The sequence below is a fragment of the Balaenoptera musculus genome, chromosome 17 (genome assembly GCF_009873245.2).
Source record: "Balaenoptera musculus isolate JJ_BM4_2016_0621 chromosome 17, mBalMus1.pri.v3, whole genome shotgun sequence".
NCBI lineage: Eukaryota > Metazoa > Chordata > Mammalia > Artiodactyla > Balaenopteridae > Balaenoptera > Balaenoptera musculus.
The window spans coordinates 2868-28899 of record NC_045801.1 but is presented as its reverse complement, the minus strand read 5'-3'; the positions used below and the strand labels follow the sequence as shown (position 1 = coordinate 28899).

The 26032-nt window shown below is 46.5% G+C and overlaps 2 protein-coding genes across 11 annotated transcripts; one reads left to right on the top strand and one right to left on the bottom strand.

Annotated features, from left to right (window-relative positions):
• Window positions 1-680: 680 nt before the first annotated feature.
• On the bottom strand, window positions 681-17831 carry LOC118883687 (zinc finger protein 252-like). 10 transcript variants are annotated; one of them, XM_036830758.1, is made up of 6 exons: window positions 17743-17831; window positions 17367-17494; window positions 15204-15397; window positions 14710-14836; window positions 13913-14026; window positions 681-4840 (listed from the first exon to the last, which is right to left on the bottom strand). In XM_036830758.1, exons 2-6 carry the CDS (start codon window positions 17473-17475, stop codon window positions 2550-2552), a joined length of 2835 nt encoding a protein of 944 aa, XP_036686653.1. In that variant the 5' UTR covers window positions 17476-17494; window positions 17743-17831; the 3' UTR covers window positions 681-2549. The 10 variants fall into 10 exon arrangements, with proteins under 10 accessions (XP_036686653.1, XP_036686650.1, XP_036686657.1 ...); XM_036830756.1 differs by having other exon boundaries at window positions 682-4840; window positions 17682-17816; XM_036830755.1 differs by lacking the exon at window positions 17743-17831 and having other exon boundaries at window positions 17367-17654.
• Window positions 17832-22596: 4765 nt separating this feature from the next.
• Window positions 22597-25427, top strand: C17H8orf33 (chromosome 17 C8orf33 homolog). The gene is made up of 7 exons (XM_036830993.1): window positions 22597-22767; window positions 23180-23461; window positions 23547-23586; window positions 23674-23822; window positions 24022-24106; window positions 24282-24428; window positions 24806-25427. The coding sequence occupies exons 1-7, from the start codon at window positions 22741-22743 to the stop codon at window positions 24943-24945; spliced, it is 870 nt and encodes a 289-aa protein (XP_036686888.1). The 5' UTR covers window positions 22597-22740; the 3' UTR covers window positions 24946-25427.
• The last annotated feature ends 605 nt before the right edge of the window (window positions 25428-26032 follow it).

Here is a 26032-nt window from a genome sequence, read left to right as displayed (position 1 = left end):
AGAAAAAAACCCCACATATTTCCTCCCGATTTGGCATTCTAATTATATGGCCTCGAGGAAGACACTGTCACAGCTTCCGAGTCCTTTTGTCTCTTGAAAGGATGCCAAGGAGATCCTTGGAGCAAGAACAGGGAATTTCTTTTTCTTCCTTCCCAGAAGTTCTTTCTCTACAAGCAGAAGTTGTAACTGGATAAAAAGCTGCAAGGCCCTATCTCAGACTGAAGCCAGGAGAGCCATGGGAGGAGCTTCTGACACAGCTCAGGAGATTAAGGTGTCCAGTCACCTCAGGAAAAGACAGACATGCCCTCTCTTTTTGGAACACAGCGATCGGGCAATGATTAGTAAAGTCACAAGCCAGAGGCTCCCAACTTTGGACCATTTTCCCATTTTCCTTCATTGATAACACATCTAGAAGACCTATCCACCAAACCACATTAAGTGAAACATACAACTTCAATGGGCCAGAATTAGTCAGATGGGTCAGCCTCAGGACTGCAAGCTCCCTGCCTGGGGTGCCCGGGGTTGCAGCGGGTGTGGGCCTGGGGCAGGCGCCCAGTGGGGGATCCACGACTGTAGGCGGCAGAGCCATGTGGTACCAGAGCCGCCCCCAAGCACTCTGTGCCTCAGTCTCATTGTGAAACAGGGTTAATAAAAGTACCCACTTCACTGAGGTGATGTGAGGATTAAATGAGAAAACCCAGGAGAAGCATTCATCACAGTGCCTCGCACATACTAAGGTAAAAAGGTAAAGGTTTGATGACTCAATCAGAATTTTTGTTTAGCACGTGATAACCATTATTATCACAGTGTATTAATTCCAGTTTTAAAAAATGTCAAAGCTATTTGTAGTGAAGTGTGCTTAGGAGAAGTATCATTAAGAGGCAGATTTTTCAATCAGCTCCTCAAAATTCTAAAACGAGTAAAGACCAATGCTACTGCTATATAGACAAGAGCCTGGAAAATAAGGCCTGAGCCATAGGTCAAGTCAACATAAGGAGAAAAGGTCAGTTAACTTCTAAGAGAAAGTTTCTTTAATAAAGCAGGAAAATAGGAATAAACTTATTACTGAAAAGGATACTATAAAGGAATAGAATGTCCAGCTATTAAGCAATTCACTGCTCCTCTTTCACTCCATTCTTACCCTGCCTTATTCATAAAGCGCCATCCCACTATAGCCCATGCCAGATCCTGTTAGTCCCTTCTCAAGGGTTCACACACGGTACCAGCTTCTCATCAGACTCTCAACAGCCACTTTCAATTGCCAGATTTGTTTCTAGAACTGTCTCTCACAGATTCCTTCTGCTGAATCTCTCATATTTATAACCCTTTTTCAGTCCATTTTGATGCTAATCTTTCCTCCACAAAAACAGAAGGAAGTGCCATAGAAACTTCTGGAGAATGGGGTTCTGAGGACACTGGAGTGAACCACACGTGATGAACCAGGGGCAGCCACTCTGAAGACTGTGCTCAGGAAATCAGCTCCCAGGATGTTTAGCATCACCTCAAGGCATTAGGTGGGAGGACCACGGGCACTGAGACACCACTGACTAATACAGCTCCTGGGAGGGACAAAAGCATGTTTACAGCATGCAGACAGGGGTCCAAGGTTGACCAACAGCCTGCGCGATAACCTACCCACGAAAAGGTGCTTAATGCCGTGTCCCTGCCTCACCTGGAGTCCTGTCCTCTGGCAGCAGGAGGACCTGCCCTTCTCACCAGAGTCTGCTCAGTGCGAGGCCGCCCAGTGAAAGGGAACAGCTCCAACCACTCACCTCCTCTCCCTCAGAAGTGGATCCAGAATATACCAACAGAATCTGTAAGCTGCGTCCTGGGTCCCAAGCCAGCCTGTGTCTACTTTATGCCTATTCCACCCCTCCAATTCATGGGGTTTTTTGTTTTCAAATTACCCTGTAGGAAACCTCAGTTTACATGAGTCACTTGAATTCCTAGCACGATCTCAACAGTTTGAATATACACACAAGCCTCACCTCATTCCATAACAAACTCTGCTTATACTCATATGCCTTCTTACCTCTGTGGATTACCGGATCCTGAAAAGGGACAACCCCTTTGAAATTAAAGGTATCATATCCCTCACAATAGAACAAAAACATTTTGAAAAGGCCCTACAAACAAACAAATAAGAAAACCCCAACCCAGTTCCATCACACTCCTAAGTCCAAGGATCCCAGTTACTTTTCCTGAAGCTGAAATAGATGATGAAGAGGAAAGAAAAGAAAGGCAGGGGCCAAAGGAAACACCTAACTGTACACTAAGGTCTGGTGCTATAAAAACATGATCTAGGAAAGTATATTTAAGTTGCATTCATTTAAAACACTCAAGCAGAGAGCCATCCTCTGGGTCTGAGGGAAGGCATGTTACCTTGGAATATTTACCACATAATTCAGCAGCCTGCCTTCAGTGAGCAGCACATTGGGAGATAGTTTAATTCCTTAAGAGCTGAATTTCCAAAAGGAAAGTCATAAAGTGAGCTTTCTTATCAGTAGAACTCTCCTGCTGTAAAACTGTGAAGAACGTATCAGAGTGAGTCACTCTCCACTGTGAACCTTCCGGTGCTGCATGAATGCTGCCTGTGCGCCAAAGAGCTCCCCACACTCGTCACACCGACGGGCTTGCTCTCCACCATGGAGTCTGTGAACTTTCTCATGACTAATAAGAGATATTCTCTGGTTGTAAGTTTTCCCACATCTACTACACATGTAAGGTCGCTCTCCACTGTGGATTCTCTGATGTCGAATGAGGTGAGAGCTTTGTCGGAAGGATTTTTGACATTCAGTGCATTTATAGGGCTTCTCTCCAGTGTGAATTCTCTGGTGTTGGATAAGGGACAAGCGTGCACTGAATGATTTCTCACATTCACTGCACATGTAGGGTTTCTCTCCAGTGTGAACCCTCTGATGCTGAGTAAACTGTGAATGCTGGCTGAAGGCCTTGCCACACTCACTGCACTCGTAAGGCTTCTCGCCGGTGTGAACCCTGAGATGCTGAATGAGGGAGGAGCGGACGTTGAAGGCCTTCCCACAGTCACTACACGTGAAAGGGCTCTCCCCAGTGTGAATTCTTCGATGGCGGATGAGGTGTGCGCTCTGCCTGAAAGCTTTCCCACAGTCGCCGCACTCATAGGGCTTCTCCCCATTGTGTGTCCTCTCATGCTTAATTAGGGTGGATATCTGTCCAAAGGTTTTCCCACACTCGCTACACTCGTAGGGTTTGTCTCCAGTGTGACTCCTCTGGTGCTGGATTAGGTGTGAGCCCTGACTAAAGGCCTTCCCACAGCTGTGGCACTCGTAGGGTTTCTCTCCATTGTGCACTCTCTGATGCTGGACAAGTGAGGAGAGAACACTGAAGGCTTTGTCACACTCATTACACCCGTAGGGCCTCTCGCCATTGTGTGTCCTTTGATGGTGAATGAGATTAAAACTCTGGCTGAAAGCTTTTCCACACTCATTACACTCATAGGGCTTCTCTCCAGTGTGAATTCGCTGATGCTGAATAAGGTGTCCTTTTTGACTGAAGGTTTTCCCACACTCATTACACCCATAAGGTTTCTCTCCAGTGTGAATTCTCTGATGCTGAATGAGGGACAGGTGAGCACTGAAGGATTTCCCACACTCATTGCAGATATAAGGCTTCTCTCCAGTGTGAACCCTCTTATGTTGAATAACTTGTGAGCGCTGACTGAAGGATTTTCCACATTCATTACATCTATAGGGTTTCTCTCCAGTGTGGATTCTCTGATGAACAATAAGGGTTCGGTTCAGGCTAAAGAATTTTCCACATTCGTTACACTCATAGGGTTTTTCTCCTGTGTGAGTTCTCTGATGTTGAATGAGAGATAATCGTGCGCTGAAGGCTTTGCCGCACTCAGCACAGTCATGGGGTTTCTCTCCAGAATGGGTTCTCTTATGCTGAGAGAGGTGTGACTGTCTCCGGAAGGCTTTCCCACATTCCACACACACGTATGGCTTCTCTGCACTATGCACTCTCTGATGATGGATCAGGTTAGAGCTATGACCAAAGGCTTTTCCACACTGACTGCACTCGTGGGGCTTCGCCCCAGTGTGAACTTCACAATGCTGAATGTAAGACGGACATGTGCTAAGAGCTTTCTCACATCCGTTAGCCTCACAGGGTCTTTCTCCAGTGTAAGTGTTACAGTGCTGCATGGCGTAGGGATGGGCATGGGAAGCTCTGCAACGTTCCTCACACCCGCAGGGCTTCTCTCCACTGTGAATTCTCCGGTGCTGAATGAGAGCTCTGCTCTGACCAAAAGCTATTCCACACACAGCACACTTTTCAAAGGTTTTTTCTGGACTCTTAATCCTCTGGTTCTCACTGAAAACTGAACTCTGCCTGGGCACTTTCACAAACACATCTGCCTGACAGCCTTGTTCTCCTACACAGAAACTTTGGAGGTTAGTGAGGTCCATACTTGTTTGGAAGTTTTCTACACGTGACACACTCTGGTGGAGACTTTTCCCTGAAGACAGCCTGCAGTTTCTGACAGAACTTGTGTCTGCAGCGCAACTTACCTCAGCTGCACTGAATTTCGGACCTCTTTCCCCCAAGGGGGTTTTCACATGTGTCACTGTCACTGGCCTGAAATTACTCTTCTGGGGGAAATCCTTCTTAAGTCCCTCCACTGCATATTTCCCCCAGCAATTCTTTAGCTTTCCCTCAGTTTTAGTCATCTCTTCAAAATCAGATTCCTTGGAAATATTCCTTACATGCTCTTCTAATTTTGTTCTCTGGGATTCCATTTCTTCAGAAATTTCCTGCTTTGGAGTCAATTCTTTTTTTTCCTTCCTAGAGTCATAACCTAAAAAAAAAAAAAAAAAAAAAAAGAGTTACTCGTGTTTTACTATGGGAAATACTTAGAGCATAAATAGAAACATTTATATGAAGCAATTATCTCCTAGGAGGATTTGGATTTTCAGAATGCAAAACCAAAAATGACCTTACTGGGAAGAGAAAAGAGAAGGCGAGGAGAGAGAAGCATGCTCTCAGAGCAATGAAAGCTGGTGTGAGAAGGAGGGAGGGAAGGAGGGAGGGAGGGAAGAAACCCAAGGTGAAATGCCTCCATTTCAGATGGGCTAACCAGGCACAGATGGAGCAGGAACTCGAGGCGTGACCTGAGGGAGAGGCGCCCTCAGAAGGCGAGGAGGGGGGACTTCCCTGGTGGTCCAGTGGTTAGGACTTCACCTTTCAATGCAGGGGGTGAGGGTTCCATCCCTGGTCAGGGAGCTCAGATCCCACATGCCTCAAACCAAAACATAAAACAGAAGCAATATTGTAACAACTTCAATAAAGACTTAAAAAGAAATGGTCCACGTCAAAAAAACAAAAAACAAAAAAGAAAGCAAGGAGGGAGATGGGGAAGTCAGCAGTGGAGGCTTGGACGGTCAGCACCTACACTGATGTTACTGCTGCACACTCTGTAAAAAAAGGCATCTTCCGTGGCTTATACATAACAGGCATTCAAACATTTGTTGAAAAATAAATGTATCATAAATGATTTATAATGAATGAAGGGTATACTGAGTAACACATAATGGGAAAAATTATTTGATCTGGACAACTTGGTTTCACAGAAGTAAATCATGGAAAATAGAGAAAAATAGAAACAAGCAACCTACCCATTCAAATAGCAGGTACAGCACAAGGCAAAAAACCCAAATGTGTACACCAGTCCATACCACACGTTCCCAATGAATAAAAGTACCTGAAAATTTGTAAAAACTGTGACACAACTGAATTCTGAGACTCAATGAAAGGAAATGTACCAAAAACAAAACCACCCAGCCAAAAGCACTGAATCATGTGGCTACAAAGACCAGTGGAAGAACAAGCCTGGTGAGAACTGTGAGAGGGTAGCCCTGTTTTGAGAGACCGCAAAAGCACAATGGACTCTCTCTTTTGTAAACAGTGGTTATTATTAGAGCTGTCACTTTCAGACTGTTTAGCCAGAACAGAGACTGAGCTGAAAATATTAACTGGGTGGGACCTAACATTGGGCTAAGCTGTCTTTGCAGAACTAGGCCCAGTACTTCAAAGGGACTGATTTTTACCATTCAAGTCTGAAAGGTAAAAAGCAAACAATACTTCATTCTAGAAACCTAGGAGCAGCCTGAAGGGGCAGGTTGTGGATGGTAAAGGTCCTGAATTCCTGTGGCTTCTGTCAGGAGTATCTGAGGAGTTAAGAGTCTTCAACATCCTGGGACTAGAGTCTAAAAAGATGATCCTTGTCAAGAGGTGCTATTTCACCAGGTAGGAAACAGAATGAAGAATGTGACAAAACAAGAGACCACAGAACAAAGTGATCTATGAGTCAAGAAGCAACGTCTCCGGGACTTCCTTGGTGGCGCAGCGATTAAGAATCTGCCTGCCAAGGCAGGGGGCACGGGTTTGAGTCCTGGTCCAGGAAGATCCCACATGCTGAGGAGCAACTAAGCCCGTGAGCCACAACTACTGAGCCTGTGCTCTAGAGCTCGCGAGCCACAGCTACTGAGCCCGTGCACCACAACTACTGAAGCCCATGTGCCTAGAGCCCGTGCTCTGCAACAAAGAGAAGCCACCGCCGTGAGAAGCCCGCATACCGCAACGAAGAGTAGCTGCCGCTCGCCTCAACTAAAGAAAGCCCGCGTGCAGCGAGGACCCAAAGCAGCCAAAAAAAAAAAAAAAAAAAAAAAAGAAGCAACGTCTCACACCAGTTCACGTTGCTTCAGATGTCAGGGGATCCTTGGTTGCCTGTTTGTATTTTATTTTATTTTTAATTTACTTTTATTATTTTTTTTAGCTCTTTTTTAAATTGAATTATAGTTGATGCCTGTTTGTATTTTAAATTGAGGCAATAAAAAGATACTTGGGAACTCTATGAATGAGGGTATTTATGAATCAGAAGGGCATTTGAGTGAGATGGTGGTTATAAGTCCAGGGTACCTCCAAATGCCAAAATTTGCAAGTCTTTACCTAGGGCTATTTGGTTTTTTGAGGCAATTCCTTTGTTTTTGCCCTAGGTAGAAGATATTTTACTGCTGGGTGTTCTTTGTACAGGGTTAGAGGAAGGAGGTGGTAGGATTAGCTGACTTCTGTATTTAGAATTTTTGGCTGTTATCTCAGGATTCAGGTTTGACCTTTTTTTTTTTTTAAACCCTTAAAGTTTCTATGAAGAAACTTTTACTCATCAATTGTCTAGTTATCCTGAGGGATAACCCACTTAGTAAAGGCAGAATCAATCCTTGATTCTTTTATTTACCAGTTTTCAGAATAATGAATCAGGTCCCTAACATTCCTCAAAGGGGACCAATGAGTAGGGAATTTTCCCCTGAGTATCAGACCAGCCCTAACAAAGCTTAAGACCAACCCCTTAACATGGGAAGGTGATCCAATGGCATTTTATCTGTCTGCCAGAGGAGACTTAATCCTCTTTCAAGAACATAACATCATATAAAGCCTCTATAATTTTTAATCTATAATAACTAACACAATTAAATATCAGAAATCATGTTTTAAAAAAAAGACTAAACGACAAGAAACCAGGAGAAAAATATACGATTGAAACAAACCCACAGGCAATTCAGGTATTATCAAGAACCAGCTTAAAACAAACAAACAAACCATGATTAGTATATGTAAGAAAACAAAGATATAGAGAATTCACTAGAAATCAAATGAAAATTGAAATTAAGAGTTCAACAGACAAGAGAGTACATTGGCAGATAGCAGGTAACAAAACAGAGGACTACGTAACTGGAAGGTACGTAAGTAATATCTGAAAAGTATTCAGATTGAAACACAGCAAGGAAAAAAATAGGACAGGGAATACAGAAAAGAGTATAAGAAGCAGGTGCAACGAGGTGGAAAGCATAATGTGTATATTCTCACAATCCCAGGAGGAGAGGAGAAAAGGAATAGGATAGAAGAAATAATTTAAGAAATTTTGGCCTAGATTTTCCCACAACTGACAAAAGTCTATAAACCATAGATTCAAAAAGCTCGAAGAACCCTAAGTAATGTCAATGCAAAGAAAACCACACATAGGTATAACATAGCCAAACTGTTGAAAACCAAAAAAAATGTTAAAAGCAGCAAGAGGAAAAATATGTGTCACCTTCAAAGCAAAATAAAATCGCAGGCTGACTTTTCGACTTCAGAAGTGGAAGAGAGCAGACAGAAAGACATTTTTATGTACTGAAGAATACAACTGCCAACCTAGAATTCTACGTCCAGCAAAAATATTCTTCAAAATTGAAAGCCAGGAAATTCCACTTTGATGACAGTGTAATAAAGTCCATGGATCCAAGTCACAGCAAAACAAAGCTGGCAAGAACTATTAAAACAAAACAAAAAACCCAACCCCAACTAACAACCATTTTAATGACTCTGGAAATTGTCCTAAGAGCAAAAAGCAAATGAAGAAACGTTTATTCAAGAAAATCTACTAAAACTTGGCAAGAACAGCAAGAGTGTGTGGCATGTGAGCCCTAACCCGCCGCACCTCCACCCGCCCAGCTCAGCATGGCAGATGCTCTACTCCTCTTGGGTGGGGCCAAGAAGGAGCTCCCTCTCCCCGCAGCTCCCAGGGAAAGCTCCCCACATCTCACCAGGCTAGGCCACCAGCACCTATCATCCCCTCCAACTCCAACCTGAAGAGGTGAAATTCCTGGTGAGTGTGGCTGAGAGGGTGGTGGATCCCTTCCTGCATCCAGCCTCCTTGAGTCACAACAAACCTCCAAGACTAACTTTTAAAAATACTGCTGCCCAAATTTAACTGGATTGGACTGCTAGGGCATTTTCAAAAACAACAGAGCAATTTTCACTACTCTCATTATTTTGGAAATTCCGAGGGTTTTAGGAGCTCTGTGCCAGAAACGGGATGAGGACCAAATATATACTTATTATAAATCACAATATCACAGATAGAAATGTATTACATGTGACAAAAACAGCACAAAGGAGATGGGTGAGAGGTGAGATACACTGGAGTAAGGAAAGGACAGCAGATGTAACTTAAATGCACAGGAACAAACAAAGAGAAATGGTAAATAAGAAAGTAAATGATATAACAAACTGTATACATATATGCTGGTCTCATTTCTTCTTTTAGTTTCCACAACAGACATAAAATTATATAAAGTATTATAAGAATATATTGTTGAATTTGTAACACACACAGATATACAACAACGCACAAAAAGGGAGAAAAGGGACTTCCCTGGTGATCCAGTGGTTAAGACTGGGGGCCCAGGTTCCCTGGGTCAGGGAACTAGATCCCGCATGCTGCAACCAAGACCTGGCACAGCCAAATAAATAAATAAATATTTAAAAACAACAACAACAAAAAACAAAAAGTAAGAAGAGGAAATGGCGTTCTACAGGAATAACTATTCTATAGTCATTGGAATAATAGAAACCAGAAGTAGATTCTGATAATTTAAGATGTAGACGGTAAGTTCCAGAGCAACCACTAAGAAAACAGCAGTATTAGGTGTGGCCACGTAACTGAATTCTCAGCAGTGGAATGTGAGTAGAAGCGACGTGGGCAACTTCAAGGTCACAGACTCCATGGCAGTGAAATGGCCTCCTCCACTAACTCCCTCTCCCATAACCCAGTGTTACACCTGGAGGTGAGTGTTTAGGCATGCCAATCTAGAGGGTGGCAGAGAAACAAGACAGATGAGCTGGCCTCCTAACAAGCATGTCAAACTGAGAATCCACCAAACAGGGACGCTGTTACACGAGGGAGACAAACTTCTATCTGGTCGAGCCAATGCATGAAATACTATCACCTAACGCCGAGAATGAACGTTTCTGCAAGGCAAGATTTGGGGTGATGTTTTATTCTTGTCACCACACTTCTCTACAGGGATCAGTTCTGTTGTTCTACTAAAATGACACATGTTCACTGCACAAAAATAAATTATTTTTAAACACACATTCCATAGCTTTCCACCCTCCTAGGCTAAGAATCAAATCCAACACAGCCTGACGTGGTCCTGTCTACTCCTCCTTGGACACCTCTGTCTCGGCTGATGTCTCTCCTCCCCTGGACACTATGGGCTGAGACATCAGACGTCTCCTGGGAGATGAACCACTTCTTAGTCCAGGTAAGGAGGAAAGGGAAGATAGAAAAAAGGGTCACCAGGGGATGATGTTTAACAGATTGTGTGCCCCACAGAGGGTGGTGCATTGTATGTGGAGAAACTAAGGGGGACCCTAAAAGTAAGTTTAACTGGTTATGTTTTATCAGGGAAAATCCAGGTGAGAGAAACAGAGGCCATGGTACCACCTGTTTATTTCCAGCACTTTGTTACCCATAACTCCTTCCTGCCATCATGGGCCCATTCCCCTACATGCCTACTGTTCCTATGGTACGCACCCAAAAATCAATTCTGTTTTTATATATAAGTAATGAACAACTGGAAATTGGAATTTAAAAAAATACCATGTACAAAAACATCAAAAAATATGAAAGAGGGCTTCCTTGGTGGCGCAGTGGTTACGAATCTGCCTGCCAATGCAGGGGACACAGGTTCGAGCCCTGGTCCAGGAAGACCCCACATGCCGCGGAGCAACGAAGCCCATGTGCCACAACTACTGATCCTGCGCTCTAGATCTCGCGAGCCACAACTACTGAGCCCGTGTGCCACAACTGCTGAAGCCCGCACACCTAAAGCCTGTGCTCCGCAACAAGAGAAGCCACCGCAGTGAGAAGCCCACACACCACAACGAAGAGTAGCCCCCGCTCGCCACAACTAGAGAAAGCCCACACGCAGCAACAAAGACCCAACGCAGCCAAAAATAAATAAATAAAGTAAATAAATTAAAAAAAAAGAATATATATATATATATATATATATATATATATATATATATATATAACTGGATCACTTTGTTGTACAGCAGAAATTAACACAACTTTGTAAATCAACTATACTTCAATAAAATAAATGTTTTTTAAAAAATGAAATACTTAGGGATAAATCTGACAAAAGATGTAAAATGCCTGTACATAGAAAAGGATAAAATACTACTGAGAAATTAAGACAAATAAATGGAGACATACATCTTGTTCATGGGTCAGAAAACAATATATGTCAATTTCCCTCAAACTGATCTATGGATTCAATGCAATCTTAACAAAAATGCTAGCAGGACTTTTTTCAGATAGCAATAAGCTGATTTTTCAATTCACATGAAAATACAAAGGATCTAGAATAGCCAAAACAACTCTGAAAATGAAGAACAAAATTGGAGGACAAATGCTACCTGATTCCAGACTTTTAATGAAGCATCCACAACAGTGTGGTGTTGGAGTATAAAGATCGACAATAGAACAACGGAAGAGAACAGAGAGCTCCAAATAACCTCACATATATATGGACAACTCTCTCTCTTTTTTTTTTTCGGTTGTGCTACGCAGCTTGCAGGATCTCAGTTCCCCAACCAGGGACTGAACCCAGGCCACAGCAGTGAAAGTGCCAAATTCTAACCACTAGACCATCAGGGAGCTCCCATGGACAACTAATTTTTGACAAAGGTGCAAAGGCAATGCAAGTGGAGAATGGATAGTCTTTTCAACAAATGGTACTGGAACAACTGGACATTCACTTGTAAAAAATTAAACTTGGATCCATATCTCACACCAAAAATTAACTCAACATGAATCAAGACTTGAATGCAACAAACAAAAATTTTAAATTATAAAATTTTCTTTTCAAAGAAGAAAATCTTCTGGGTTAGGCAAAGATTTCTTAGATATGACACCAAAAGCACAATCCATGAAAGAACAAATTAAAACTGGACTTCACCAAAATTTAAAACTTCTACTCTTCAAAAGACACTGTTAAGAGAATAAAAAGACAAGACACAGAGTGGGAGAATAATCCATGCAAAGTATATATCTGATAAAGGACCTGTAAATAGAATATTCCTGTATTTAGAAAGGAACTCTTTTAAAATCAACAATAAGGAAAGAAAAACACAGTTAAAAAATAGGCAAAGATCTGAACAGACATTCACCAGTGAAGAAATCCAGAAGGAAAACAAGCACATGAAAAGATGCTCAACATCTTTAATCATTAGAGAAATTAAAAATAAAACCACAATGAGATACCACTACACATCCATCACAGTGGCTACAATTAAAAGACTGACCACATCAAGTGCTGGCAAGGAAGTTGAGGAAATGGAACTCTCATCCACTGCTGGTGGGAATGTAAAATAGTACAACTACTTTGGAAAGCCCTTTGGCAGTTTCCTAAAAGTTTAAATAAACACCTGCCATGTAATCCAGCCATTTTATTCCTGGGTATTTCCAAGAGAAAAGGAAATGTATGGTCAAGCAAACAAAGGTTTGTACACAAATGTTCATGGCAGCTTTATTTGTATTAACCACAAATTGGAAACAATCTAAATGTCCATTAACAGAGAATGGATAAACAAATTGTGGTATATCCATACAACAGAATACTAATCAGAAATAAAAAAGAACTGAATTATTGACACACAACATGAATGGATCGCAAAATAATTATGTGAGTCAAGAAAAGCAGGCCAAAAAAAAAATACATGCTCCATGATGTCAATTATATAAAACTCTAGAAAATGTAATCTATAGTGACAGTAAGCAGATCAGTAATTGCTTCAGGATAGAGGTGGGAAGCGGTGAGAGGGAGGGATTACAAAGAGACATGAGAAAACTTTTGGGGGTAATGAATATGTTTGCTATCTCTACCACAGTGGACAGTTTCATAGGTGCATACATATGCAAAAATGTTACCAAATTGTACATTTAAATATGTACAGCAGGGACTTCCTTGGTGGCACAGTGGTTAAGAATCTGCTTGCCAAGGCAGGGGACATGGGTTCGATCCCTGGTCCAGGACGATCCCACATGCCGCGGAGCAACTGAGCCCGCGTGCCACAACTACTGAAGCCCGCGCACCTAGAGCCTGTGCTCCACAACAAGAGAAGCCACTGCAACGAGAAGCCCGTGTACTGCGACGAAGAGTAGCCCCTGCTCGCTGCAGCTAGAGAAAGCCCGCTCGCAGCAACGAAGACCCAAAGCAGCCAAAAATAAATAAGATAAATTTATTAAAAAAAAACAAAAAAATATACAGCATATTATATACTAATTATACCTTTAAAAAGCTGTTTAAAAAAAAAAAAAAAAGGCGTGTGGTAGGGAGCCAGTCCACCAGAGATCCAACTCACCTCTGTCCCTGGCCGGCTGTGTGACCTCGGGCTAGCAACTGAACCTCTCTGTGCCTCATTTTCCTGAGCACCGACTCTGCAGGGATGCTGGAGGATTGTGTAAGTTCACTGTGCCAGCACAGTGCTAGGAATGCACAACAGACCAGGTGATGTTAGCTGCTATGCAGCAAAGAGCACAGGAACTCTCCTCCGCTTACCATTTACACGCCCAAGTCCTTCGCTACACAAGAAGCAGCCCTAAGTCACGCGTTTCTCCGAAGCCCAGAATCAGCCTGGGAACTCTGAGTGAACAGCAGGGGTGAGAGTCTGGGCAGGATGGCAAGCCTCCAGGTGGACTCTCCAACTGGTGTCTCCAGCAGCCAAGGCAGAGCTGGCCAGCAAGGCCTGAGGACTGGGTGACATGGAAGCGACTGAGAGGCAGCCAGGGTAGGGAGGCAGCTGCCAGGGAGACACCCGAGCTCTTTTCAGGAACTGAAAGAGCATCCTTCTAGGGTAAGGTAAACATGATCCCATTCAGGGGCACAGAATAGGGGCCATTAATAGCAAAAAAGAGAAAAGAAGAGAAAGAAGACGGAGAAGGAAAGCAAAGCTCTGGTGGTGACGCAATTTGGCCTGGTGAAGTGGCGGCACCTGCCAGCAGGGGCACGAGAGTGTGGGGGTGTTCCTGCAGACTCACCTGCACGCCTGCGTCTCCAGATCCAGCTCCCCTCAATTCTTGGTGAGCGTGGGGTCCATGGCTCTTTCCCCTGCTCCAGCTTGGAGATGACATCAGGTTTGGAATCTTGAAGTCCTGCTCCAGAGAAAGAAAGCAAGACTGACAACTCATCCAGGTCCAGGGCAGGATGGCCCCATGGGCAGCGCCTGTGTGCTGACCTTGCCTGCCACCTGGTCTCCAAAGCATGGAGACAGATGTAGGCCTCTGTCCCAGCTGAAGAAAAGTCAAACCCAGCTCTTCTGGGGGTCACAGGTAAGGGACAGACTTGGGGCCTGAACACATCATGGCAGAAGACTCATGGTAGAGGAGGTGTTGGTGTATGGCAGAAGGACTAAGTATAAGGCAGGTATAAAGCAAGGCTCTGAAGCCAAATGGATGCAAATCCCAGATCTGCCCTGACAGCCTGTGTGATCTTAATAAAGTGATATTTGTCAGCCTCAGGTTCACCTATAAACTATGTATCTTACCACCAACCTCGAAGATGCATGAAGATTAACTGAGGGGATATGAATATACTTGGCATTCAATGAATAATGTTCTCCTTCCATACTTCCTACAAAGAACTTGGGGGAGTCCCTGGCACCACCTGTCCCCTCCTCTGCACAGACCAGGCCTGCCTGGGCCCAGGGCCACAAATGCCCCATGTCTGGGCCCAGGGGGTGAGAAGCCTCTGAGCCTTGAGCCCAGCCCCAGTCCCAGTCCCCAGGGCCATTCATGGAGCAGGAAGCCCAGAGCTGAGCTCCTGGGAAGAGCCTCACCCAGCGAGACCAGGTTCCCATAGGTTTCCAGCATCACATCCCTGTAGAGCCCCTTCTGAGCAGGGCTCAGACGGCCCCACTCCTCTTGGGAAAGGAGCACGGCCACTTCCTCGAAGGAAACCAAGACCTGGAATGACAAGATCTTGTTGCAACCCCAGGACAGGCCTGGGGGTAGGGAGGCACTAGGCTCAGGATGGGCAAAACCCCTCTGAGCACATGCACCAGACTGCCTTCCCCACAAGAGCAGGCTCTTTGAGGCAGACACCATTCTGACTCGTGTTTACCTGCCCATCCCTTGTCCTCCTCTGTGCCCAGGCCAGGGGTGAGATGATACAGTCCAGAGTGCATTTCAGGGACTTGAACCCGAGGGTTGAGGACATCAATGAAGACAGGGAGCCATCTACCCTGAGACCAGTGCCTCAGAGGGAACCGTGGAGACTCCAGCCAGGAAAGGGCTGAGGCCACACAGAGGCGTCTCCACGAAGACCACTCACCTGGGGCCCAGGAAGCAGCTGCTTGTGGGCCATCACTGGGTCTCCAAGCTTGTCCCGAGGAGGCAGGCCGAGCTGCAGCAAAATGGAAGAGTGCGATGGAGCCTGACCCGCCTTCTGCTCCCCATGGCAACGTTGAGACTTCCGGGCCTGTACCTCAAGAGGTCTGTGGCAGCAGAGACCCAGTTGTAGGCTACCTGAAATCCCCAGGAAGGAACAATGGTCCCAGCACCCAGTGGCCTGAGACTACATATTCCCTTGCCTCCCATGAAGCCTCCCCAGCAGCCCATAATACGACAGCATAACAAGGCCACACGTGAAAGCCAGGTCCCCGGCAGTGCACCTGACCAGGGGAGACGACGGTCTGCATCTCAGGCCCACCTAGGAGAATCCTGGGCAGTGGGCAAACAGCCGAGGAGAACAAGCTCCTACTCTACAGCAGTGCACAGCCGTAGGGAGGTTGACAGACATAATGCTTGTGTCAGGGGATAAGGAATAGAAACAATAAGCAGCACGAGGGCAGCAACTGTTGGGAAGAGATCTTTTACGAAAGGCAGCCAGGGAAGGCACCTCTGATAAAGTAACATCAAAACAGATATGGATGGAGTGAGGGCAGGCACTAAGTAGATATCAGGGGAGATACATCCTGGGCAGGGGGAGGCACAAGTGCAAAGGCTGCAAGGTGCAAGCACACTTGACGTGTTCAAGGAAGGGCAAGGAGGCCAGAGGGGCTGAAGCAGAGTAGGGGAGGGCAAGACAGAGGGGGGTGGGGTAACTTGTGGGCTATAGGACTTAGGCTTTTACTCTGAATGAGATTGGGAGCATCTGGAAGGTCTGGGCAGAGTGATATGACTTGACGTGCGGCTGCTCCAGCTGCTGCTTTGAAAATGGACTAGGGGGCAGGGAGGAGGGTGTAAGGGTAGAAGCAGGAAAACCAACTGGAAGGTCCCAGCAATAACACAGCTAGAGACGATAGTGTCTTGGAGCAGTGGTGGTAGCAGGTGATAAGTAGTCAGATTGCAGATGCCTTTCAAAGGTACAGTCAATAGGATTTGTTGACAAATTAGATGTGGGATGAAACACCAAGATGTTTGGCCCAAACACCTGAGATGATGAAATTTCCAATTACCCAGGAAGACTGTAGAAGTATATCTGAAGGATAAAAATTAAAAGTTGTCTTGTACATGTTATGTTCAAGATGCCTATTAGAACTACAAGTGGAGAATGCGGGCATTTCGATCCACAAGTCCAAATTTCAGGAGAGGTTGAAGCTGGCTGGGTATATACTGGGAACTGTCAGCATACATATGACATTTAGAACCACAGATCTGGTGATAATTTAGGGTGACAGGTGACACAGGGTGTCACTCCCATGGAAACCTTTCCAACTGGCCTCTGATACACAGTCAGCCTCTACCCCCACAGCCTGCTTCATGCAAACAGACCCCTTAATTCAGGTAGAAATGTGCCCTTTTTCCTTGGCCCCAGCTACTTTGGCCCTAGGCCCATCTTCTGGTCAACAAGATGTTAAGGGAAGTTTGCAAATAGGCTTCTAGAAAAGGCTTTTCCTCCCTGATGATAAAAAAGAAACAAGGAGAAACACTTCTGTCTAGTGTGACCATGAGGTGAAAACCCAGAGAACTTCAGAGACACAACCCAGAACAAACCCTGCCTGCCCCGCCTTCATCACTTAAGCCTCTGTTGGGCTCTAACTGACTGCTGAACCCAAGCTTATTAATGCCCAGTTCATTTCTCTTGGGCCATCCCGGAATCTCCACCTCAGGCCACCCAGGCCAGAGGTAGCCTCTCGGTCCTCAGCCAGGGCTTGCCTTTGACAGGTCCCTGGCGCTCACGCCCTTTGTGTGCTGTGCTCAAGTGGTCCTTCCAAATGCACTCTGCCTTCCCTTTCAGCCTCATGTGGGAGGCACGTAACACTCCTGTTAGAAGCATAGGCTCTGGGCTCCACCAGACTGAGTTCCAATCTCAAATACACCACCTCCTAACGCAAGGGTCTCGAGTAAGTGACGTGTTTCTCCACAAACCATAAAGTGAGAACATCACCACTTACCTTAAGTGACTATTTTGAGTTAAGTGAGAAAAATGTATAAAGTGCCTCGCATAGTGTTCACAAACCACAAACAAAACCCAGTAAATCTTAATAATCACCAAGGCAGTGTGTAGTGGGCGCCCACCGAGCGAATGAATGAGCCCTGGGATTGTTCAGCGCCGGGATGTGCACCAACGTCCCTTCGCTGCACAGCCTTCGCGACTTCATCCTTTCACGGAACCTACCCCTGATAAGTGAAAAATATCCTCTCAGCCGACAAAAAGCACAGGTTCGGTGCATCCCCTGACCGCGCCCAAACTTCGCCTCCTCCGTGAGGCCTGGCTCTTGCCCGCCGCCCCGCCTCCGCGCCAGGGTAGCCCGGACCCCACCCCTGCGCGGGTTTCCGCCCGGCCCGCCCCTCAGGCCACACGAACAGGTGCTCCTCCGGCTCGGCCCAGCCCCGCGCCGTCCCGCCTGTCGCAGCGCCGCAGGCACCTCCGCGCCAAGTGAGGCTAGGACTCCCTCGGTTCCGCTGAGAAAGGTAAACGTGCCCCACACACCACGCCGAGGAGGGCGGACCCGCCAGGCCGGAAATGCCCGCTAGGAACTTCCGCCCCGCCTCCAGCTTACCGGCCAATCAGATCCTAGGGTTCTGTCGGGCCGCTCTAGGCGGCTCAGAGGACTCTATGCCACTGGCCCCCTCGTCTTGGGAGAGGGTTTAAAAGTTCGTCAGAGAGTTAGGGAGTGACGCAAGAATCTCGGATCTACCCAGAGAAGGGAAAAGGATCAGAGAGGGAATAAGTGAAGGTAAAATAAAATCTTTTACTTGTCTTACTCCTAAGTAAAATAAAAGGTCATTGTTTTTCAGAGTAATATTGAATATTAGTGACAGTGTATTGGGTAACTGTCGCATGTGTAAGGTGAGTGGCAGCGGTGTCCTAGGGACGGGAGAGAGGAATCGGGACACTGGGTTATAAGTACCCGTGCTACCCTTGAGGCGGTGTAGTGTTATTTGAAGGTGGACTTACATTAGTCCTAATATATATTGCAAACTTCTAAGACAAACATTAGAATTTTTTTGAAGTATAATTGACATGCTAAATAGGAGAAAAAAAATCTAATCAGATAAAATGCTCAATTAAACCGGAGAAGGCAGGAGAAGAGGCAAAGATTTTTAAAAAGAAACAAGTGTAATGAATAAAAAACAGTAACAACCATATTAATACTCACTTTAAAAGTGAATGGTCTAGATACACCAATTAAAAGACAGAACTGTCAAAGCAGATAAAAAAAAATAAGACATATAGCATATAATTATATGTTGTCTATAAGAAGCCCATTTTAAACACGAAGACACAGATAGATTAAAAATAAAGGGAGGAGAAAGGCATACCATGCTAACACTAATGGAAAGAAAGTTGGAGTATCTATATCGATTTCAGACAAAGCTGACTTCAGAGCAAGTAAAATTATCAGGGACAAAAAGGGGTATTAAGTATGATAAAGGGATCAAGTCTGTAAGAAAACACAAGGTTCCTTACCGTGTATGCACCTAACAACAGAGCATCAAAATACATGAGACAAAAACTGATAGCACAGCACATTTTTCCAACAGCATTTGCTCACTTCATGTCTTGGTGTCACATTTTTGTAATTCTCGCAATATTTCAAACCTATCATTATTATATTTCTTATGGTGATCTGCAATCAGTGATATTTGATGTTTTGACTATGACTTGCTGAAGACTCAGATGATGGTTGGCATTTTTTAGCAATATTTTTTATTAACGTATGTACATTGTTTTTTAGACATAATGCTATTGCACACTTAACAGACTATATTGCAGTGTAAACATAACTTTTATATTCACTGGAAAACCAGAAAAATTCGTGTGACTTATTGCAACATCCACTTTATTACGGTAGTCTGGAACCGAACCTGCCGTATCTCTGAGGTGTGCCTGTATATTAACTGCCACACTTTTTGTATTTTTATGATTTTTCTTGGGGATTTCACTGTTTAAAATGGCCCTCAAGCATAGTGCTGAAGTGCTGTCTAATGTCCCTAAGTGCAAGAGGGCTGTGATGTGATGCCTTTATAGAGGAAGCGTGCTAGATGAACTTCATTCAGCACAAGTTATAGCGCTCTTGGCCGAGTTCAGTGTTTATGAATCAACAGTCTATATTAAATAAGGTGTCTTTAAGCAGAAACACACATAAAACAAGGTTATGTATTGATTGGTTGATGAAAATGTCGTGACCAGAGGCTCCGAGGAACCTAACTCTATTTCCCCTAGGAGCAATGGTTTGTTATTCCCTAATTCAGCATTCCCAGCTACTTTATACAACTACCGTGGATGATGAGAATTGGCTGTATGGAAATATTTATATTTGCACATATGAAATTTATAGTATATTTTCTAAACAGGCCAGGGGAGTAGGCCAAGGAAAGACTGTGTCAGTGGAGACTAGTGTGTCTCAAGAGACAGAAAGCAGCCATGATGGTTGAGAGTGAAACGTTAGGCATGGTTCCTGCAGTGGCTGTGGAGGTGCAGACAGCCAGGCACAGCTAGATGAAGACTTGCTGTTCATTTTATGAGCCTTTATTACATGCCAGGGTGGGAGGCAATGTAGAGGAGATCTGGGGACTTAGTGACATGGAGGACTAGATCATCTATGCTTTCCTCTCTAGAGCTCCTCAAGGACCTACTGTTTGAGTTTGGGGGTTTGAACAGGTGCTAGTACTGTCAGGGAAGAAAAATGAGGCGGCTGGCTGGGCAGAGGGCAGTGGGGGCTGCAGGGGCCTGTAAGGAGAGGTGGGGGGGTGAGGCTCGGAAGGCTGGCAGATCAGCAGGGCCAGAGCAGAGTGAGGTCTGGAAATAGTTGCCTCTGTATGACTTATGGGGCATGTGCTGGCTGGAAGTAAGGAGCTTGGACTTTATGCTGGAGGAAATAGAAGATTTCTAGGCAGGAGAGCAACACAGTTTCTGTTTTAGAAAGACCACTCTCACCACAGGGTGGTTCAGAAAAGACAGAAGAGAGTGAAAGTGCAGGCAGAGAGATGAGCGAGAACTCGATTGAAGTTCAGGGCAGGTGTGTGTTGGGGGGGTGGGGGTGGGTAGGCGTGGAGATTACTTAGGAGATAAACTGATAGGATTCAGTGGCTGACTGGGAATAGAGGCTGTGGAAGGGGAAGCATCTGGTGTGAGGCCTGTGCTCAGGCACACATGTCTGGGCTGAGAAGGCTTCTGTAGGAAGCAGTTTTGGGCCAAGTCATAGAGGGGTTTCACAGCCAAAGGAGGCAGGGAGAGGCCCCTTAGGGTCTGGAGTCCACTCACCACCAAAACCTCAGTCTCCCAGGACTGAAATACATCCTAACTGTGGTTGTTTTAAAATATGTCTAAAAAGTCTTTGGTCTTCCTCCAAAAGGTGAAGCAGCCTCAAAGAGAGCCTGATCTAGAACCAACCAGCTATGCTTTTGCTAGGTTCCTGACCCTCAGAAACTATGAGATAAAGAATGTTTGTTGTTTTCAATCTGATAAGTTTTGTGGTAATTTGTTACACTTCAGTAAATAGCTAATATATTAGCTATTTGGGTTGGCCAAAAAGTTCGTTTGTTTTTTTCTCTAAGATGGCTATAGTAGTGCTTACTTGTCTTTAACTTCATTCGAAACAATTTTGTTAGATTGTATTGAGACAGCGGTCATATCAGCATACATTTTAAAAAAACATATCAAAATTGGTGAATTTTTGTGTAGCCATTTTATTTTACTTTAAAAAATTTTTAAAAAAAAATTTATTTATTTAGGTTTTTTTTTCTTTGGCTGCGTTGGGTCTTCATTGCTGTGCGTGGGCTTTCTGTAGTTGCGGCAAGCGGGAGCTACTCTTTGTTGTGGTGCATGGGCTTCTAATTGTGGTGGCTTCTCTTGTTGCGGAGCACGGGCTCTAGGTGAGTGGGCTTCAGTAGCTGTGGCGCACAGCCTCAGTAGTTGTGCCTCGCGGGCTCTAGAGCGCAGGCTCAGTAGTTGTGGTGCACAGGCTTAGTTGCTCCGCGGCATATGGGATCTTCCCGGACCAGGTCTCGAACCCGTGTCCCTGCACTGGCCGGCAGATTCTTAACCATTGCACCACCAGGGAAGTCCCTGTGTAGCCATTTTAATATTGGAGAAGGAAGAAAAAACCCAACAGTTTCAGCATATTATGCTTTATTATTTCAAGAAAGGTAAAAACGCAACTGAAACGCAAAAAAAAATTTGTGCAGTTTATGGAGAAGGGGCTGTGACGGATCGAACGTGCCCAAAGTGGTTTGCAAAGTTTTGTGCTGGAGATTTCTCGCTGGACGATGCTCCATGGTTGGGTAGACCAGTTGAAGTTGATAGCGATCAAAGAGAGAACATTAATTGAGAACAATCAACGTTATACCACACGGGAGATAGCTGACATACTCAAAATATCCAAATCATGCGTTGAAAATCATTTGCACCAGCTTGGTTATGTTCATCGCTTTGATGTTTGGCTTCCACATAAGTTACGCGGGAAAAACCTTCTTGACCGTATTTCTGCATGCGATTCTCTACTTGAACATAATGAAAACGTTCCATTTTTAAAACAAATTGTGATGGGTGATGCAAAGTGGATACTGTACTATAATGTGAAATGGAAGAGATCGTGGGGCAAGTGAAATGAACCACCACCAAGCACACCGAAGGGCAGTCTTCATCTAAAGAAGGTGATGTGTATATGGTGGAATTGGAAGGGAGTCCCCTATTACGAGCTCCTTCTGGAAAATCGAATGAGTAATTCCAACAAGTACTGCTCCCAATTAGACCAAATGAAAGCAGCACTCATTGAAAAGCGTCTGGAATTAGTCAACAGAAAACGCATAATCTTCCATCAGGATACCACAAGACTGCATGTTTTTTGATGACCAGGCAAAAACTGTTACAACTTGGCTGGGAAGTTCTGATTCATCTGCCGTATTCACCAGACACTGCACCTTTGGATTTCCATTTATTTCAGTCTTTACAAAATTCTCTTACTGGAAAAAATTTCCATTCCCCAGAAGACTGTAAAAGGTACCTCGAACGGTTCTTTGCTCAAAAAGATAAGAGTTTTGGGGAAGACGGAATTATGAAGTTGCCTGAAAAATGGCAGGAGGTAGTGGAACAAAACGGTGAATACGTTGTTCAATAAAGTTCTTGGTGAAGATGAAAAATGTGTCTTTTGTTTTTACTTAAAAACCTAAGGAACTTTTTCACCAACCCGGTACTAACTACTGGGATGACCAAACTGTACCTCTGAGACCTCCCATCCCCTCGCCTCAGGAAACAACGCCGATTTCACTGACAGGAATCATCGGACAGCAGCACCTCGGACTCCTGTCCTCTCAAGCAGCACCACGCACCCGGGTCCTCCTGACGCCTGTGATGCGGAACAAGGAGCGGCGCCTGGTGGTGGGGCGGCCTTGGGCAGGGAGCGCAGAAGGGCAGGTAGATGGTGCCCACGTCGAGACGCCAGCAGGTGCGCGGGGTCTTCCTGTTTCTGAATCCCCTCCAGGTCCTCCCCTCCCCTGCCCCAGCCCCTCCGGGCCCTCACCACACAGCAGCATCTGGGTAAGGCCGCGTCACTCCTCGGATGGATGAACGTCCCCCAGTGCTTCCACTGCGCTTACAACAGAAGCCGCCTCCCGCTGCGGTCCAGGGCCCTGCAACTACCCCACCTCACCTTGCACCTCGGCCCCCGCCCTCCTTTCCGCTGCCGGACCAGCCCCTCCAGGGCTGCTACTCCTTGCAGGACTTTGCTGACCACTCGCCGCCCCGTTGGGGCCGCTGTTATTCACAGCGCCGCTCTGGCTGACAGCTTTTCATGTCTGTTTACCTGCTTTTCCCTCCCCACTGGCAGGTGAGCTTTAAGGGCACATTCCCTTGTGTAGGCGTCGTCCTTTTATCCAGAGCAGTACCTGCAACCTAGTCAGTGTTGGGGAGGGTCTCCTGCAGACCGCGCTCCGAACGGCCCGGGCCCCGCCCACCGCGCCCCGCCCACCGTGCTCCGAAAGGCCCGGGCCCGCCCACCGTGCTCCGAAAGGCCCGGGCCCGCCCACCGCGCCGCCCGCGGCCTGCGGAACTCTGCTACGCGGACGTGTTTGGCGGGGAGCGAATTCGGCGTCGGTCCCGAAGCCCTCCTCAGGCTCTGGGTACGGCTGCAGCGCATGGCGGTGAGTGCTGCGGTGAGGGCGCGCTGGTGGCGGGGCCTTGTGCCGTTGGCTCCTCGTGACCTTCGTACTGTTCCCCCTTCTCCAGGCTCCAGGACATCCTGCTCGGGAGACATCGGCAGCCCCAGGTACTGCCCGCGCACCCCGCAGCCCCCGGTTCCCCCCGGCGCCCCGAGTCCTTCCACTGTAAGGCCCTATCCAGTCTGTCTGCTTAGGGCACCCTACGTGCAGTGACGCTGCCTCCAGGGCCAAGAAGCAAAAGAAGAAGAAGAAAACCCGGAATGGGGCCTCTGCGGCGAATGGAGGCGGGAAGGCCACGGAAACGCCCGCCCCAGAGGAAGCCCCGCTAAGTGCGGAGGCCCAGGCAAGGGCGGGCCTTAGTCGGGAAGGGTGGAGCCTCGGGGTGCATTCTGGGTGGGAATCCGCCGGTGGGTGTAGTCTCGGATTTGCGAGCTGAAAGCGGGAAGAGGATGAGACGGGGCGTTTTGGGTTCCTGTGGGATGGGGCTGGAGGCCGCGGGGTCCAGGTGCCCTCTCACAGCCACTATCCCCGATCCACCGCAGGCGGAGCAGCTGGCCCGGGAACTGGCCTGGTGCGTGGAAAAGCTGGAGCTGGGGCTGAAGACGCAGAGACCCACCCCTAAGCAGAGTGAGGGGCCTGTCTGTAGAGTTGCGGGGGGGCGGGGGGGGGCGGGGGGGGGCGGGTGAACGGTGACAGTCCTGTGGCCTGCAGGTGCTCGCAAGGGATGGAATCGTTACCCTTGCCGTAGGACAGTTGGAGGTGAGGATAGAGAAGGTTACTAGTCCTGTGTTTTCATCTGCAGAAGAGCAAGCTCTTGGGGCAATCCGAACCCTGCGCAGCCAAAGAACCCCCCTGCCCCGGAAGAGGCAGCTGATGCGCTCCTTGTTCGGGGACTACAGGGCTCAGATGGAAGCCGAGTGGTGCGTGGCCCTGCGGGCTCTCAGGACTGGTGAGGACCTGGGAGCTGGTTGGTGCACACCTGCCTAGTTCAAGGGGGCGGGGAGGGAGAGCCTGGGCAGTGGAAGGAGGGAGCCGAGAGCAGTAGGGCTGGTGGGGGTAGAAGATGGCTCAGGAAAGCGTCAGGGAGCAGGGAGAGAGAAAGCCTGGATCTCAGGAACACAGAACTCGGGCTTGGACCAGGGAGGCAGGGGCAGGAGAGTTAGTGAATCTCTCTGTGATTCTCAAGGGGGTGTGATGATAGTGTGATACCTTATAATTTTGAGAAGTAAGTCAGTTAATTTTTACAATGGGGATAGAGTTGTATGGGCACAGTTAACATTAGCCATTATCATTCAATTCTGATACGGTCTCTCCCCTCCCTTACAGCTGCCCACTCAGTCCAGTTGCAGCCTGTAGGTGAGGCCGCCAGAAAGAAGAGCCGAAGGGTCTGCAGGCCTCGTCTAACAGGGAGAGCCAAGGACACCCTAGACACTCCTCATGAAGAGTTTAGGTTCAATTTCTTTTAGCCTGTTCCCCATTCTGGAACGGTCCTCCTCTGCAGTTGGTGCAGGGGTTTGTCTTGAGTGCAGAGCTTTCCCAGGAATGCTTTGTCAGACAGATGTGGGGTTGCTCTGTCCCTGGCTGGTCAGTGAATCTGGTGCCATGGCTGTTGGGCAGATGCAAGACCTGCATGTTGGGTACTGACCTGACTGTGAGACAAGCCCAGGACCCCGTTTATAGGTTTTCAGCTGAAATGTCTCTCCTGCCAGAAGAGGGAAGTCCATTCCGAAGTTTCTACAGTAAACTGAAGTGAGTGTTTAGCATGTTGTAGAAGGACTCTTTTAACAGGCTTAGGAGCAGACTAGGTAGATGTTGGTAATAAGGATTAGTGGGGAAGCTACATAGTTGTACACTGGTGCTCACTTATGGAAGGATGTTCTGTCAAGTGGTGTAGAGTTCCATGCCATTGTGTCACATTGCCATAATAAAAGTATTCCTCATAAAAGTGGAGGAGTGAAAACGTGTGTTAACTGTCTATATAGTTGAGGTGGTGTGTGGCACTGCTGGGTCCAGGCTCTCACCCCAGTGCTTGGTCTTTTGTCTATATTGCCTTCATTCCTGAGCAGGTATCATCCCTGGGGAGCCATCGTAGCCCCCAGCAGCCCAGGCTTTGTTCTGAGGAGCAGATAGCTTCCTGCCCTAGGAATCCCAGCCAGACGCTAGCATTGAGCCTCAGTGGACAAGCTCTGATGTCAGCTGCTCCAGGTGATAGTCCCAGGCCTTCTGCATTAAGTTGGGTTTTCACGGGGGTTAATCCTCTTCAGTGGTTGTTATGCCATCTTTGGTGGTGTCTCCCAAACTTGCAGACTAGACTAGATAGATACCTGGAGCCCACCTGCCTACTCAACATCTCTATTTTGCTGTTTCACAGGCATTTCAAACGTGACGTGTCCAAAACATCCGATTAGTCCCTAAATCTCCATTTGTTTTCTGCTTTTCAGTGAATGGCACTACTGCCCAACTAGTTGATCAGGCCAAAAATCTGTGTCACCTCTGCAAAAGAGGTTCGTGGATCCAATTCCAACGTGTGTGTGTGTTTGTGTCGAGGGTTCC